The sequence below is a fragment of the Notamacropus eugenii genome, chromosome 1 (genome assembly GCF_028372415.1).
Source record: "Notamacropus eugenii isolate mMacEug1 chromosome 1, mMacEug1.pri_v2, whole genome shotgun sequence".
In the NCBI taxonomy this organism is placed as follows: domain Eukaryota; kingdom Metazoa; phylum Chordata; class Mammalia; order Diprotodontia; family Macropodidae; genus Notamacropus; species Notamacropus eugenii.
Window position 1 is genome coordinate 46816661 of NC_092872.1, and position 16868 is coordinate 46833528.

A 16868-nucleotide genomic window follows, 5' to 3' on the forward strand; every position below is an offset into this window, starting at 1 on the left:
CAAATTAAATATCCACATTTCTTTAAATTGAAGATTTTTGATTTCTGGTCTCACCATTTTGGTTACTCTTCTGAATGGTCTCAACTTGTAAATACCTATCCTAAAATGTGAGGCTTAAAATAACATCCTAAATGTGTGTTACATTGTATAGAAGATGCTCAGTAACTATGAGAAACAAGTCAAACCTAATAAAAATATAGCCAAATGTGTACTAATTACTCACAAATATGTAAGGACTTATATTTGGCAATAGGAAACCCAAAGTTCTCTTTTGGTTTGAGCTTTTCTAGGCAGAATGACTGAATTTATTATAAAAAGCAGTCACAGGTGGATAATTTGTAGGGATTGACTTAAATTTGGGACAAATTTACATTGGGATAAAGGTGCTATTGACTTAGTAGTCTGTCCCAGACATAAGTTTCTATTGCTCTTTAACAGTCTTATTGTCCAAGATTACACAGCTAGTAATGGGAAGGACCAAATGCTTAGCCCTTGTGCTTACAAATCCACTGTTTTTCCCTACCCTATCAAGCTGCTGCTTCATTCTTTGGCAGAAAAAGCACATGATTGCAGCCTGACTCTCTCCTATTTCCATGTACCACTGCCAATGTGAGGAAAATAGACTAGAAACTGGTTCCAAGCAAGATCTATGCCAAGGAAAGAAAATTAACGAGTTCTACCATGACACCCTAGATGAATGAAAGGGGCAGACACCTGCCATCTAACTTAAGATGCACAAAACTGAACCCCATTTGCTTTGGCAGACAGGGTCCCAAAATTCCCTGGTGATTTCTTCATGACACATACCAGTGTCAATCATAGTTCTTTGAAAAGAAAAAACCCACCCTACAAATATTATAGGAGATATCTAAGGGTAGTGATTGGGAACAATCTTGATTTTGTAGAGGTTGAGTACTTCTGGGAACCCATCTTGACATCTATGCCCAAGTCAGTGCCAAGAGCAAACTGGCATGATAAGGAACACCTCTCGGGTAAACAATTGGTCCTGGAGCTCCCAAATAGTTCTCAATTGTGACCCACATCAATATTTCCATAGGGAATCTTGCTCTTGGGGAAGGGGAGATTTGGTTGGCAAAATGAGTATGTCCATTTACACACACCCTTGGGAAGATGATACTCTCTTCTCCAATGATCCACAGCTAATTTAGAGTTTGTATTAAAAGCTAGAAAACCCATTTCCTATTTACAACACTCCCCCCCCCCCCCCATACTCCTCACAGGGGGTTAATAAAGATGATTTTTTTTTTTGCTCTAGGCAGAGATTGGTTTTCCTTGCCCTGACAAGACAGTACAAAGCTACAGAAGGACCCAAGCACCCCAAAGGGAAAGTCACCCCTGCCCTATCACAGGCACCAGACTCCTTGTTAAATAGTTGTTTATTGGAAAAAGCGGGCTGAGGAGGGGTCGCTAGATTCACCAGAGAGCAACAATACCGCACAAATGAGGGGTGATGGGACAGGTCAGCACGAAGCTCTGGGATCTCAGCCTCTTCCTGGACTGTGAGGGATGGCCTGGAGTGTTAGGGCATACCCAGCTGGAAGGCCTTGACTTAAGTTAGTAGGCATGGTTAGAGATAAAGAGAGACTCGCTGGCTGCAGCTCCTGCCTTTCCACTTGGAGTATACTTGCCTTGAGCAGCTTGGCTGTTGGCCTAGTGAAGGAAAAGGGAAAGAAGGAAGTATGAGAAAGGCTGGTAGTTCTGGATCCTACCCTCAATGACACCACAGACCCAGCTCAAGCACAGATAAGCTCTGCATCACCAGAAGGGACTGAAGACTACTTATTCTTTTCTCCTTTCCCCAATCCTGACCCCTTGTTAATTTATGTTCCCAGAATCCTGCCTGTCAAGGTCCCTGATCCTGGTTCTTTCCCTTGTCCCTTCTCACCGTGGCCCGCTTAATATATTCCTCTTGGGCAGCCTTGACATTTTCCTTTTTTCCACCCCAGGTCTTGAGAGCAGATGCCTGCAAGGCTCGGCCATAAGAGAAGGTCAGGGCCCATGGCTTGTGCAAGGGGCAAGTATTGATGGCATTGAGATTGATGGAGGCATCCTCTTCACTCTGACCCCCAGAGAGGAAGGTGATACCTATGGAAAGCAGAAAAGAGATGAAAGAAATATCAAATAGTATATAAAAAAGTGCTGGTAACAAGCATTCCTTAAAAAAAAAAAATGAAGAGAACGCATGTGACCCAAGGTGAAAGAAACCATGGGTAATAAATACTGAGGGAGAAATCGATTTCTCTCACCAGTGACCGCAGGAGGTACAGTCCGGCGAAGGGCAGTTACAGTTGCCATTGCAATCTCCTCATGTGAATATTTCTGGGTACAGGCATGGCCAGGGGTGACCATGTTAGGCTTCAGCAAGGTCCCTTCCAGATAGATATGGTGGTCACTCAGAGCTTTGTAGACAGCAGCCAGGACCTAGAAAAATGGCAAAACAACAAAGTTAAGTAGGAAATCACTAGCACTAGCTCCTGATCTACTACTTCCTTCCCAGTCACTCTCCAGTGATTCCTCACATCTCTTACCTTCTCAGTGACATACTGACAACGCTTCAGATCATGATCTCCATCAGGGAGGATCTCTGGCTCCACGATGGGGACAATGCCATTCTATAAAGCAAAGGACAAGGCTGTGAAGGCCTCCCTTACCTGGGGCTAACTTCTAGGCCTCCTTGGCTGTTAACAAATAGAGACATAGACTTTATCTTCATAATGACAGGTGTAAATCTTGAATTCCTCAAATTTCCAAACACTTAGGATCTCAGGGAGAGATGGCTATCTGCCTCCAACCAGTCCCTCATGATAATTATCGTTTATTCATTTTACAGGGCCAGCAGCTGAGGAAGCAGAATAACTGGTGCAGGATCATATGGCTAGTATCAGAGCTAAAATACTCCAAACCTGGCATGTCCCTCACTTTATCACACTGCTGCTTTACAGTTTCTTTTGTTTTGCTGTATCTCAGGCAAACTGAAAATCCCTAGGATACCCACCTTCTCAGGACCCAAATCAGAGAATTTAGTACCAACTGCTACAGGGGCAATAGCTGATGTTTTTTCAACAGCTTGCTGACATTCTCTAGAACTGAAAGGAACTGTTTCGGAATATGGTAGAATAAGGCAGGGGGAGGGTAAGGAGGTACCCACCTGCTGGCAAATGCTAGCATATCGGGCCAGCACATTGGCATTCTCCATGATGGCAAGTGAGGAAGGTGTATGATCCCCAATCTTCAGTACACAACGCCACTTGGCAAAGTCAGCTCCATCCTTCTTATACTGGGCACAGCGCTCACTCAGCCCATCTAGACCTAGTAGTGAGACAATGGTCCAAGAAGTCCTTAAGCAACAACCAAGGTCACTCACTATAGCTTAGATGGGGAGTTAAGACAAAGAATGCCTCATTCAAGGTATGAGAGATGACTGGCCTTTTTCATTCTGATATTTCTTACCCTGGGTGGTAGTCTCGCCATTAGTCCCTGCCAGAGGCACTACACCTTTGTCCACCTGTTAGGGAGGGGTGAGAAGAGGGAATGAAATATTTACAACTCTTTTCCTAACTTTTTACCCCACCTTTCACCCCATTTGGATCCATTTATTTCTTCCCTCCTTCCTTCCGTTTCCCTTCTGTCTCAAATACCTTTACTTCACTTACTCTCAAATCTTAGCCCTCTTGCACTCTAAAGAGTTTTTAACTTATTTAATTCTATTTTAAATCTAACATCTCCTAAACCTCCTTACCTTGATGCCCACAATGCCACCCTTATCCTTTATGACTTTGGAGAAGGGACGACCATCATCAGTTTTCTGGTAGAGTGTCTCATGGAAAAGGATAACACCTCCAATACAGGGGTTCACTCGATCATCTGCTGTCAGAAGCAACTGCCTATAGAGGCGCCGATTTTCCTCTGTGTTCTCAGTTCCAATGGACTGCAGCCGCTTTGCAATGCTACCTGAAAGAGGAGTTGAGGAGTGGTGTCATCTAGAGAGCTAGACTGCTACCCTCCCCTCAAAACTCTGCCCCTTCCAACACCCCTTTGTACCAGTGGACTCATCTGCTGCCAAGATTCCCTTGCCCGGAGCAACAATTCGGTGAGCTATATCAGACAGTTCTTTCTTTTGCTCTGGTGTCAATGCTGGGTATTGGTGAGGCATGTTTTCCTTGGCTGGGCTGGTAGTTTCCTGGGTGGAGATAGTAAAGTATAAGCCAGACCTTTCTGTAGTAATGGCATAAACTTGTTTGTGTAATTCAAGGTCACATCATTCTTGCTACCCGACTTCTCTTTTCCCTAGCTCATGTATCTCTACTTCCCCATTTTTTTTGCTTCTCTACCTTTCCTAAACCTAGGGTGGAGAGCCAAGCCTAGGGTGTGGTTGCTCTGGCACAGAACAACTGAGAAGTCTGGGATACAAGGAAAGGACAGAAAAATAGCCTAGGCCTCTCTGACATCAACAGCTCTAGGATCACCCTGCTTAGATGCACACAGGGGAAGAGTTAAATATCAGTCCCAACCTTCTCATTTCATAAAGAAACAAACGCAGAGGTGAAAGAAAGCCTAGAAGCTCAGAAGAAACAGAATGAAGTATTTTGGACGGCAAAGGGTAGACCCCCCCCACCACGCAGGCAATCTCCAATCTCCAAGACTCAGAGCTAGAACACAGGTTTCCTAAACTTGTAGTCTAGTGTATTCTTCCTCCATACCAGGTATCCCTTCATTAGTGCCCACGCAGCAAGGGCATTTCAAGGTCAGGCTGCTTTCCCTTGTAAGCTTAGCGCTATTTCCACAGAGTGGGCACAGGGAGTGACAGGGACATTAGGCTGACCCCTGTGAAGGGCAAGAGCCCGGCCCTCCATTTTAGGAGCCTTCTCTGCCTTCCGCTGCAGGGGAGAGGGGGAGCGTCCCAGGATGTTTCCCTCTACTACGCCCCCACCCGTAATACCAGCCGCAGCTGCAAGCTGGGGGTTCAAGGTCACTCCGATAAGAAACGCTACGAGAGGAGTCGGAAAGCACTAAACGAGGCTATAGCGAGCCCCGAGGGGAAGTCCTCTTCGGTCGGTCTCCCTTCTCCCCTCGTCCCTAAATTCCATTTTCCGAAGGCAGGAATTGCTCGGGAACACCAGGCCGAGACAGGTCCATGCCCACAGTGGTGCCCCCATCGCCTGCCGCCCCCGGGGCAGGCCGCCCTCTCCCCCCCTCAGCTCCTGCTGGGCTCTAGAACCCCCCACTCCCCGCCACCCCTCCCCCCTCGGAGGACCGCTCTCGGGCGCGCCCTCCCCCGCGTGACTCAGCCTTCCGCCCAGCCTGTCGCACTGCGCAGAAAGCAGCGAAATTCCAGTTCGGGGATCACACGGGAAGCGGGACGAGGGCGCCAGCGCCGGGCCCGGCACGGGCACCACCGCGTCCGAGGGGCCGCACGGGTCGGGGCACCGGCTCGGGCACGGCCGCGGGGGTTCTATCGGGCGCTCCTCCTCGGCTCCGGCCCGAGCTCCCCCAGCCCCGGCAGCCGCGCTGGCCCGGCCTCCGGCAGCGGGGCTGCGGGCCTCGGCGGTGAGCTTACCGGCAGAAAGCAGACCTCTTACGGTCGAGAACCGAACTTCTGCGCTCTCCGAATCCGAACGTCGCCTATTGAACTCGGGAGGGGCGGAGCGAAGGCGGAGTGAAGGCGGAGTCTGACCATTTAAAGAGACCGCGCCTCCTACTGGAGGGTTGGGGTGGAGGGGGCGGGGAAAGCAGCTTTCACCCAATCAACGAGCGAGAATGCTAAAGCCGGGGGAGAGCAGACGACCATACGCAGCAGGGTTCCCAAGAGCTCCAAAAAAGGGAGGGGGGAACGTCTGCTGTTCCCGCCCCACCTTCGGACGTGACTGGAACCACATCCCTCGGGGTGCGCCCCCCCATCCCACCTCCAGCAGCAGCTGCTCCCCCTCCCCCCTCGCCGCCCCCACCTCAGCCTAGGACCGCGTGACTCAGCTCACATTTTCTCGAAGGAGGGGGAAGGGGGGCATAAACTACCGATCGAAGGGGATGGATGAATGTTGGAAGGTCGAGGAGTGGGGGGAGGGGGAAGCGCGAGGCGGAGGTGCTCTGCCCAAGTATTGTTGCCCGGGGTTTTGCCCTCCCCATCCCTCCTCCGCGGAGAGCTGCTCTGACCTCCCCACCTGACGCCCCACTCCATTCTCTCTGCTTCCCGCAACGCCCCTTCCACGCGATGCGGATCTCCTCCCGAGCTGCGATCTCCCCTAAAGGTCGGCCCAAGCCCCCCGGAACCCCCCAAGGTGCAGCTGGCAGCTGGAGCGCCGCCTGGGGAGAGCGCAGCGGCCACGCCCCGCCTTGCGGGACTCAGGCTGGAACGCCGGGCTTCTCTAGGGAAAACCCAAGGGCCCTGGGGAAGGGAAGGTCATTCTGCCCTTCGGTAATGCCCGCATTCCATTCCCGAGGACTGCACCATCTGCCCAACTGATTGCCAAATCACATCTCCCCTTTGCCTCGGAATCTAGACTTCCCTGGGCTGAGGCCACCGCTTGTTACTTTACAAATTCCCCCCAACCTCCCTCACCCTTATTAAAACCCCACTTTTTACTCACCAACCCTTATTTTCACTCCCTCTCTTACTCTCTGTAGCCAGAGTCCTGCCCACCCCACCCCATTTTCTCTGCTCAGCTACCCCATATGGTACCCACCTAAATGGAGTCCGGACGGTTAGACTCAAGCCTAGGCAGTGAGTGGTCAGGCAGGGCTGGGTTGGGGTTATAAAGTATTCCCCACCCGCCTCTTGGAATTTTCCCGACCTTTTTTTGTGACCCCTGCCCTTTCCCCATCCCAGCTCCTCTGGCAGGGAACTATATTTAGGGGAAACCTGAAGCCCCTGACATTCAGGGCCGGATGGGGCTCAAAGCAGGGGAGGGGAAGAAATTAGAGGAGGGGGAGTGACCAAGAGCTTCAGGCTTCTGCTAAGAAAAGAGGTAGACAAGGATCCAGTAGAGAGAGGGCAGAAGCAGGCAGAGAAAGGAAGGCCTGTGTAACCACTTCCCCACTCACCAGCAGCTGAGTCGCCATCCGTTTCTATGGAAATCAGTCATGCTGCCCTGCCTGCCAAAGGAGGTAGAGGGTGAAATCTCAAAGGTGGGAAGCCACAAACTAGCAGGTGTTCACTCTCCCCTTCCCCAATCTTGGGCCTGTCTTTTCCTTCTGGTCCTCCATAGTGTCAGTCCTTATTCGTGGGTACCTATATTTCCGAGTTGGGTAGAGAAGCACACACCTATCTCCTAAAAGAATGGGGAATCAGCAGGTGGAAGGTACAAGCCCCTACTGGGTCATGCTGAGGTAGCTAGCTCAGGAGATAGGGTGTTGGGCCTGGAGTCAGGATAGACCTCAGTTCAAATCCAGCCTCAGATATTTACTACATCTGGTGACCTTGTTCATCTTTTTTTTTTTTTTTGCCTTTAATCCATTGGAGAAAGAAATGGCAAACCACTTCAGTAACTTTGCCAAGAAAACCCCATGGATAATATGGTCCACAGGGTCATGAAGAGTGGGATATGGCTGAATAACAAAGGTCAACCTTAAATTCCAACAATCCTGAGCAGAACTCCCTGAACTCAGCCTCTGCTGAGGAGGAATGAATACTATCAGCCCATACCCCTTTCCTCATATCTACTGGTAAGGGTAGGACTAAGCAGGGACCAAGAAGTTACTCAACAAAAGATTTAGCCTCTCCTGGATTTTCTCTAAGGTGTTTGAGGTCCCCAGCTTTCAAGAAGGTTGAATGCTTCTAAGGGCAACTGGTCTCTGCATCTTGCTAGGAGGGCTTGGATCTTCTCTGCTTAGGTTCAGTGAAGACAAAAGGATGAGCGGGGCCTTGGGGGCAGGTGTTAAGCCATTCTGGGTGCCACTGGGGTGGTGACCCAGCTCCCAAGGAATGTTCTATGCTCATGGGGTAGGCAGGTCCAGACGAAGGCAGTGTCTCGTAGTCATGAGCACATAATCCTCATCTGAGCTTGATTTCAAAGCAAAGGCAATTGAGGCTTTGACAGTCAGGCAGCTGGCAGGCACAGGCACAGTCACACAGTGGGCAGCATCTGGGGCATTGGGGGGTCCAACCCTGAGGGAGAAGAGAGGAGGATGAAAAAGGGTGTTGGGGAAAGGATTTAGATGGTGAAGGTTTGGAGAGGGCAAAGGAACATTTTTAGGAAGCAAAGCATAATAATAGCTCTCATTTAGATAAGCACTTTTCAAAGTGTTTTATTTACAACCTCTTGTCAGACAGATAAGGTAACTGAGATTCAGAGAGGATAAATGCCTTGCCTTACTTTGCTCCTAGAAAAAACAATCTATAATCAGGGTCTCTACCTCCTTCTATTCACCCCTCAATTGGTTCCAATTTGGGCTTCTAACTTAAACACTCAAAATTTCTCTTCTTCCAGGGCAACAATCGAATTGCTAAATCCCACAGACTTCTCATCCTTCCCAACCCTGCTTGCCCTCAGGTGGCCTTGCTGCTCAGCCCTCCTGGATACTTTCCATTAGTTTTAGTGGCACTGTTCTCTACATTATCGTCTTCTTCAAAGTCTCCTTTGCTGGAACATCATGTGTCCCACCCTCAAACGACTCCTTCAAAGACCTCACAAACCCCTACAGGGTCAATAATCATATGCATGTAGAAGACGCCCAGACTAGGTTTTATCCTAAGCTTCAGTCCAGCCTCACCATCTGCCTGTTGGATATCTCTAGTTCTTTGTGATTTACACCTCTCAAACTCAACATCTAGAAAACAGGATTTGTTATTTCCCCTCCCTCAACTTTACCATTTCTGTGGGGGATACAGTCACCCTTCCAGTACCCCAGGTTTGCAATCCAGGAGTCATCCTTGACTCTTCCTTCTCCTTCAGCCCCTCTATCTAGTCAATTACCAATTCTTGCTCATTCTCTCTCCACCTCTCCCAGTTGTTCCCTTCTGTCCCTCACATGGCCAACAATCCTAGTTTGGGCTTCATCACTTGTCACTGGAACTACAGCAATACCCTTCAGCCTGGACTCCCAGTCCAGCCCCTCCCCAGTCTGTCCTCCAAAGAGCTGCCCAAATGATTTTTCTTTTTTTTCTCCATCATATTTAAATTTATTTTAAACTTAAATACAAAATAAGAAAGAAAAAAACATTGTACATAGTAGAACATAAGAGAATGACATGACTTGCACTTGACTTTGTTTTGAGTGAGGGAGGGCTACACAGGTCACCAGCCTCACTTGTCTCCCACAGCCATCTGAATCCAGTGACCAGATATTCCTCAGGATGACTGGAGATGACCCAGGATGAGGCAAGTGGGGTTAAGCGACTTGCCCAAGGTCACACAGCTAGTGAGTGTCAAGTGTCTGAGGTGAGATTTGAACTCAGGTCCTCCTGACTCCTGCACTGGTGCTCTATCCACTCTACCACCTAGCTACCCTTTAGAACATAAGAGGATACAATATAAAACAATACATTTCCATTTAAAGAAAACCTATAAAATACTACACATTTTCAAAGCTGTCTGTCTCTTCTTTGCTAAATGATTTTTCTAAAGCATAAGTCAGACCACATCACTGCCTTACTCAAGAACCTTCAGAGGTTCCCTATACCCTTTAGGGTGAAATAGAAACTACTCAGGTCTCAGTTAAATTCCTTCACAACTGGGCCCCAGTCTAACACCCATTACTCTCCCTTCATGTACTCTCTGTTCTCTGACTGGCTCACTGTTCCCCAAACTCTGAGTCCCAGCTCTTATTTTTATGCCTGTGCACAGGCTGCCCACATACCTAGAACACTTCCGCTTCTCCCCTTAGCTTGCTTCAAGGCTCATTTCCTGTACCATCTCCTATGGGAAATCATTCTTGGTTTTCCTAGGTGTTAGTGCTTTCTTTCCCTCAAACCATCATGTATTACTTATCTGTTTACTCACTGTTTCCCCTCAGTAGATTGTATATTTCTTAGGGGCATGGACTTCTCTGCTTTTTATCGTTGTATTCTTGGCCTCTGGCATGGTGCCTTTATATAGCATCCATCACACTGGCACTTAACATTTGTTGGATTGGATACAAATCTAGTGAGAGTTAAGAGCTAGATTGGAACTCTGATATTTTGATTCTAAATCTGGAGCTTTTAAAGGATGGTGGGGAGATGAGGGTCAATATATTGTTCAAGACCACTATAGCAATGTGTTCATTTCATGCCTATAGTTTTTAAAAAGGCTTTCAGGTAGAAATAAATGCAACTGGATAGTGATTTTTGCTTTTATATAAAGGCAACTAATTTTCCCTTTGTCAGAACCACAAAGAGGGTTGGGAAAGTGGCCAAGGAACTCAATTCCCAGCTAAGGAAAGCAGATATTGTTTAGAGAGACCATCTCCTAAGAAATAGGAACAGTTTGTTTCTGAAACAGTAGTATGTGGGAAATATTCTACCTGCTTCCTTGTCTGCTTCTCCCTTAGGATTGTATTGGATCTAGGCCAGCCAAAGTGAGGCACCTCCCCTCCCTCCCCCAATCCTGAATTCTCCTGGATGGATATGGCATTGAAAGGTCAAATGTTTAAGGCCAGAAACAAGGCCAGATATCAGTCACAGTTAAAGAGCCTGATCAAGACTTGCCCAGTCCAGAAATAGGAAAATGGCATTTACAAGATCAGAAGTTTCAGGGGTAGGTGTCATATTTCTGAAGAGATCATGTGACTCGTGTGTGTGTGTGTGTGTGTGTGTGTGTGTGTGTGTGTGTGTGTGTGTACATGTACAAACATATAATCTCTTCTTTCCTGTACTGGTTGTGTTCTCTCTTTCTCTTAAATATCTCAAGCTAGTACCACAATGATCAGAAATATCCCAGAAAGATAAAACTAGAATGAAGTGGGTAGAAAACTTAAGATATAGTGAGTTTGATTAAAACTTTCTTTTATCTCTGGGGAGGTAAATTAAATCTGGTTGGCGAATATTCATATGAAACTACCATCATGGAATACCATCTTCATCTTTTTCCTTGCTTTCATACTATATAAAATTTAGAACTAGAACAAGGCTTGAGTAGAAGACAGGTGCTATACTATATAAATCAACTTTGTAAGTTGCTTAAAATAGTGTTGGCAGAAGATAGTGCAGAGAAATCCTAAATAAATATCGTACAAATCTTCTAGGATGAAAAAACAACAACAACACGCTATCTACCCATGAAACACCTTTAAAACAACCAATAGAAATGTGAATCCTTTATGTTCCTCTTGGGGACTCATCTTTCCTTAGGGATACTTCCATACTTCTTCAGCAGATCTACAGTCTTGTCAACGTGGGTATGCTCTCTAATGATGTAGACTGCCACCTAAATCCTGTTTGCAAATCTTCCTGTCTATCTTCCCTCCATCAGGCTGAGACCTTTCTCTCTGTTTCTTGACATTACATAGATACTAGTAGCAAGCAGGCTCTCCTTCTTTACCAGCCCACCTTCCTTTCAGGTCATAGGTCTCTCTGATGACATCCTTTATGCCACTTTTCTTAATTAGTAGTATGTTACGGCCTACCCATGCCCACCAGGTACCTCTCCATTGCCCTTCTGACCACACAACTTTAATTCTTTGGAGATTAATCACCTGAGATAAAGTCATACAACATCACAGGAAGCCTATTGGAGTTTTAAAAATTGGACCTTTGTTTCAGGGAGAAAACTGATGTCTTAAAAAATTGCCCAGTTCCCCAAATGCCATGCTTCTCCTCCTATTCAACTCCAATCCCATCTCACTGTCCATCTGAAACTATCCAAGAAACATGAGTACTAATGGAACAGGTCTCTCAGTTGTCCATGCAACTGAGTATTATTAGTCTGGGCAATAGTTATTCTTATTTTTTTCCTGTGAGGATAGGCTGACCATCTTCTAAGGGATGAAATATATCCCTTAGGAGGCTTTGCAATGCTCAGTCTTACAGCAATCAGCACCATGTCATCTGCAAATATGAACAACTGAATTTTGTTGCTCTTTATCATTTTCTATTAATGATCGGAGGGTCCCACAAAGTTATCTCTGTTACATCTTTCAAAGAAGCTTATATGATTTTGACATAAACATGGGAAATATGATTGCAGGAAATCCCTTAAGATAGCAGTTTGCTCTTTTAAATGAAAATTTTTCTTAGTAAACAAAATACGTTCTAGTTCTATAGTTTTATACAGTATGACAGCACCTCCTTCTGCCTTTATCTTTCTGGGATATTTCTGATCATTGTGGTGCTAGAGATTTGCTGAAGAATGTCATTTGTGACTGCCAGCCTGTGCCTTCCTTGGGTGTATTAGTACTAGTATAAGTAGTAAAGCTTATCTGTGACAGAAGCAGGGTTTAGCAAGGCTGGGAGTCAAGATGAGAAGGACTTGATAAGTGGGGAGGAGGAATAAGATAATCAAAGGATGTCTGAGTCAAAAGGAATCACTCACTGCTTCCAAGGGCTGGGGGCAGCAGGCATCCAAGCATCTGGCTGGACTGGGCAGAGGGAAGTCACAGGCTTCAGCGCAGCCCTGACAGCACTCAAAGGGGCCAGGGGCATCTGCCTTCCTGCAGGACCCTCTGCAGTCTGTGCAGCGACCTTGCTCCTGAGAGTCAGAGAGAATTCAGACTCCTAGCTGTCCTCATCACCCTTTCCCTCTTGTCCATATGGGGCAACTCATGTACTGAAGAAGAGATGGGAGCTGGGGAGAGCTTCCTGGCTTCTTATGAGAGGGAAGCAAGATTTCAAGGGAATATCTGGGTTCTGGAGGAATGTGAACCAGAGTAGAAAAAGAATGGGGCATTTGGGGAAAAGCCAGGGCTGGGGGAGTGGGACTAGGATACCTAACCCTTCCTTTTCTTTTTCCTTATACTGGTATTGTCCACTTCCTTCCCACCTCCCTTCCCCTCTCTGGGTGCCTCCTCACCACTGAATAATGTCTGGCCAGCAGCACCAGGCCAAGCAGCAACAAGTAGACAACCACACTGATGAAGACGATAGCAGGAATGGGCAAGGAGACACTCACTACAGGACTCTGGGCTGGGATCCGAAAGCTAGAGGAAGCCTCTGTGAGCTATAGTTACAGGGAGGAAGGGGTGACAAAAGCACAGGGAGAGGGTCCGTGCTTCAGGGACACAAAAGGGAAGGAATATGCATGGGATGGGGTGGGGAGAATGGGGCAGCAAATCTGCAGAACAAAGGGCTTAGAACTGGGGAGGATACCGTGGGTAAAGTCAAGGAACTAGAATGGGGTCAGTGACTCACATCCATGGGGCAGGCTGTTCTGTGTTGGTCCCGAAGCTGAAAGTGGGTGGGAAGAGTCTTAGAATAAAAGGCTATCATGTTGGATGGGTTTTAAAAAATGTACATAAAATATTGGAAAGGATCTTGAAGTCCAATCCACTCATTTTGCATTTTACAAGAGGAGGAAACTAAGTCCTTGAGAAGTTAAATGACTTGTCTTAGGTCACCTAAATAGCGAATGGCCATTCTGGAATTCAAACCTAGACCTTCCCGCTCCAAAAAGATGTTACCAGGAGGATGTCACCCTAGAGCGATGACAGGATTTATAGACGAAGGGGAAACCCAAGAAATCAGTAGATCTGATCCCTTCTTCCTACAGATAAAGAAAATAAAGACTAAAGGAGAGAGAGAGACAGAGAGAGAGAGAGAGAGAGAGAGAGGGAGGGAGGGAGGGAGGGAGAGGGAGAGAGAGAAAGAAGAAAAAGGAGGAGGCAGGAAGGGCGAGAAGGGGACAAAGAGGGAGCGTGTGTGTTTTGATTCACCAAAGATCGCAAAGCAAGAACCAAGGGACAAAAGCGAGAAATGCAGGTAGAAAACTTAAGACAGGTGGCTGGAAGCTCGCTGGGCTCCCGAGCCCGCGGCCCCGATCCTCGGCCCGGCCCCGCCCGGAGCGCGGAGAGGTGAGCCCCAGCCCCGCCCCGCCCCGCCCCGCCCTCAGGCCCTCCCGGAGCTGCCCCCTCTCCCCCAGAGCCCTCCCAGCTCCCCACCTCCACGGGGCTCCGCCCGGGCTGGCTCGGCTAGGGCGGCTCGGGCCTCCCCCCGCCCCCGTCGGACGGCCCCCCCTGCCTCCAACACACCCACCCGCCCAGCCTCGGGCTCCGCTCCCCAACGGCCGCCGCCGGGGGCGTCCCCCCCGGCCGACCCCAGGCCCGGCTCCCGCCCGCCCCCCGCTCCGCTCCTCCCTCATTACCTATGCAGAAAAGGCGAGTGAATATGGATTAGGCCGCGAGGCGCCCCAGCCCATCCCCACCCGAGCAGCGGGAGTCCCGAGCGCGCGAACCCGAAGACAAAGTAGCCTGCTCCCGCCGCTTCCGAAGTTGCCATAGCGACCGACGCTCTGGGCGCTACGGCGGCCGACGCAGCCCAGACGTCTCCGCTTCGCTCCTTTTCTGCGCGCGCCCCGCTTCTCGAGGTCAGCGCGTGGCAAGCGCATCCGAGAGCAGAGGGCGGTTTGGCCCGGAACCGCCTGGGTTCTTCGGGTCGCCGGCCTTTCTTCTTTCACAGCTTGCACGTGTGTGTGTGTGTGTGTGTGTGTGTGTGTGTGTGTGTGTGTGTGTGTGTGTGTCTAACGTCACCGTCACGGAGGAATTTAGAGGTTTTCTGGTTTCCTTGTCACTGAGCCTGGGATGGGGATGGCTGGGACGGGGCCCGGGAGGCCGGCCTGGAGAGGGCCCTGGAGCCCCAAGAGCAGCTTGGGCCTCTAGACGAGTGATGTCACCTCTGAGCCCTTGGGTCTGGGATCTCCGAGACTCCGTGCCCTCCAGGAGCCCTGGTCTCCTCCCCAGGACTTTCCGCTTTCCTCCCAGCCTCAGATGGCCGTTGTTTTCACCTTCACCCTTGCAGCCACAACAAGGGCTTCCTCCCTGGGCACGTGTCCTAGAGCTCGGATGAGGCCAGGGAAGGAAGCCTTGCCCCAGGGCGCTGAAACGTGCTGGGTGCGGGTGGCAGGCTCCGTGTCAGAGATGACTGAGCTCACGGGTGGCAGTGAGAATGCCAGCCGTCCTTGTGTAGCACACTAAGACTTGCAAAGCACCTAACACCTTGTCTCACTGGTTTCTCCATAACCACCTTGCGGGCAGATACTGTTCATGTTCTCGTGTAACTGAGGAGGAAACTGACGCATAAAGAACTTCAGCGACTGGCTGCTTTGACCGCAGCCCTTCGAGAGTAAGACGAGCCCGAGTCTTGCAGGCTTCCAATCCAGTGCTCTCCCGGCGCCCTCAGCTGCATGGCACCTAGAAGCTGCCAGCTGGCTTCTCCTCTGCGTGAACCCCCCTCCTCCAATGGGACCTCAGCAGCGGCCTCAGCTTCCGCCTCAGAAGGCTGTAGGCTCTTGAGCTCCATGTAAATTTGTCTTAAAAAGTCCACATAGAAGGGCCTGTTTTTTGAAGCTTGACCATGGTACCAAAATTTTCGTTCTAGTTGGGGACATTCCTGGTCTCTGGAAATAAGTGTTTCCTTCCTCTCTTCTGCAGTGCATTTTCTCATTGTCTCCACTCAAGCGCTTCAGATGCCCTTGACCTCTCCAGCTCTCTCTGAGAGCTCTCAGCCCTAGGAAATAAGACCTCTGAGGGTTTACAATGCTGACAGAACTTTCTATTCAAAATAGCACTCGTTAGGCCCCTTCTCCCTCCCCCAAGACCCTTGGAGGAGTATGGATCGCCAGGGCATTACTGGTTACCTCATCACTCCATTTGCTTTGGGGTAACAGCAGCTCCCTCCCTGTTTACTGTTCCTGCCAACGGAGACATCAGTTTTGGCAGTAGCGCTGGGATGTGTCAGACAGCTTCCCGACAGACAGACTCTCTTTCCTGATCACGTTCTGTTCTTGCCACCGGGCTTATCTATTATGCAGGAGGGGACAGTCTGTGGTGCCCAGTACCTGCCCAGGGCAACTTTCCAGGTCTTCTTATTGCAAGGGGAGAGAGAAAAGAAGGGGGTGGGGTAGGGAGAGAACAGTTAAATTCTGATGCCCCCCTTATTCCATATTCTCAGAGTCCATAAAAGGTTCCCACTTTCCTCTATATGATAACCTAGGTGGGTGGGAGAAACTTATCTGAGCATAATATTTTGGGTATTTGAGTCTCACCACCTCAGAGTATTGTCAGTCACATTTTTTCACTGTCCTTAGAAGGTAGGTAAAATTACTGGTTGGTGAGGGGAGTGGAACCAAGAAAGAACTTTTGTTTGAATGACACATACAGGTAGGTATAGATTTATCTCAAGTCTGAGGATAGAGGTGAGATTCAGATCTAGGAGTCTGTGTCTAATTTTGCTCCCTCACCTCCTCAACTCCCACTCCTTTCTCAGGGATTTTCCCTATCAGTTATCAGCACCTAGGCCTTCATTTGGATATGGTAGAGGCTTAACAACACCTCCTCTATTATTAAAAGGGAGGTCAAATTAGCCTGGGAAGTAAACAGAGTTTGCCTTTTAAGGAAGCTAGTACTTCTGTGTCTCTATGTAGAATCGTTAGGGGAGGATTTAACTGTTGCCCCTTGGGCTTTCCTACTTGAATACTAATGGGAGTTAGAGGACCTTGGTTAACACCCTGCCCCTGCTAGTTATGATTTGTGGGACCTTCATAATTTCTCTGGGCCTCTGGTTTCTTCATTTGATTCAATTCATCAAATATCCATTAAACACCTCCTGTGTGTGCTTGGTGGGTATTTTGTTAGGCACTGGGGATAGCAAATAACTCTGCCCTTTCAGAAAAACACTGGGCAAAGTAGAGAGAGTGAGGTTAGTTGAGGATGACCTGGGTTTAAATCCTACCTCTTATCCCTATTGCTGTGTAACCATGGACAGGTCACTTAGGCTCTCTGAGCCA

At 48.7% G+C, this 16868-nt stretch overlaps 2 protein-coding genes across 8 annotated transcripts; both read right to left on the reverse strand.

The window, feature by feature from the left end:
* Positions 1 to 1379: 1379 nt before the first annotated feature.
* Positions 1380 to 7445, reverse strand: ALDOA (aldolase, fructose-bisphosphate A). 4 transcript variants are annotated; one of them, XM_072598799.1, is made up of 9 exons: positions 7060 to 7445; positions 4063 to 4201; positions 3761 to 3972; positions 3472 to 3526; positions 3170 to 3330; positions 2550 to 2633; positions 2268 to 2442; positions 1907 to 2106; positions 1380 to 1671 (listed from the first exon to the last, which is right to left on the reverse strand). In XM_072598799.1, exons 1-9 carry the CDS (start codon positions 7075 to 7077, stop codon positions 1576 to 1578), a joined length of 1140 nt encoding a protein of 379 aa, XP_072454900.1. In that variant the 5' UTR covers positions 7078 to 7445; the 3' UTR covers positions 1380 to 1575. The 4 variants fall into 4 exon arrangements, with proteins under 4 accessions (XP_072454900.1, XP_072454919.1, XP_072454910.1 ...); XM_072598818.1 differs by lacking the exon at positions 7060 to 7445 and adding an exon at positions 6702 to 6740; XM_072598809.1 differs by lacking the exon at positions 7060 to 7445 and adding an exon at positions 5579 to 5671.
* LOC140497669 (uncharacterized) lies at positions 7445 to 14525 on the reverse strand. Of its 4 annotated transcripts, none has more exons than XM_072598884.1 (5): positions 14229 to 14525; positions 13280 to 13315; positions 12942 to 13068; positions 12465 to 12620; positions 7445 to 8122 (listed from the first exon to the last, which is right to left on the reverse strand). In XM_072598884.1, the coding sequence occupies exons 1-5, from the start codon at positions 14360 to 14362 to the stop codon at positions 8009 to 8011; spliced, it is 567 nt and encodes a 188-aa protein (XP_072454985.1). In that variant the 5' UTR covers positions 14363 to 14525; the 3' UTR covers positions 7445 to 8008. The 4 variants fall into 4 exon arrangements, with proteins under 4 accessions (XP_072454985.1, XP_072454965.1, XP_072454974.1 ...); XM_072598864.1 differs by having other exon boundaries at positions 12942 to 13088; positions 14229 to 14386; XM_072598873.1 differs by lacking the exon at positions 14229 to 14525 and adding an exon at positions 14120 to 14190 and having other exon boundaries at positions 12942 to 13088.
* Between the last annotated feature and the right edge of the window lie 2343 nt (positions 14526 to 16868).

Coding starts and splice junctions, on each gene's coding strand:
- ALDOA (XM_072598799.1), bottom strand. Junction 3,973..4,062: donor GGCAGCAGATGAGTCCACTG/GTACAAAGGGGT, acceptor CTCCTCTTTCAG/GTAGCATTGCAAAGCGGCTG. Junction 2,107..2,267: donor TGTACCTCCTGCGGTCACTG/GTGAGAGAAATC, acceptor TGCTTTCCATAG/GTATCACCTTCCTCTCTGGG.
- LOC140497669 (XM_072598884.1), bottom strand. CDS start 14,362: ATGGCAACTTCGGAAGCGGCGGGAGCAGGCTACTTTGTCTTCGGGTTC. Junction 13,316..14,228: donor CACTCGCCTTTTCTGCATAG/GTAATGAGGGAG, acceptor ACCCACTTTCAG/CTTCGGGACCAACACAGAAC. Junction 13,069..13,279: donor GAACAGCCTGCCCCATGGAT/GTGAGTCACTGA, acceptor GGCTTCCTCTAG/CTTTCGGATCCCAGCCCAGA.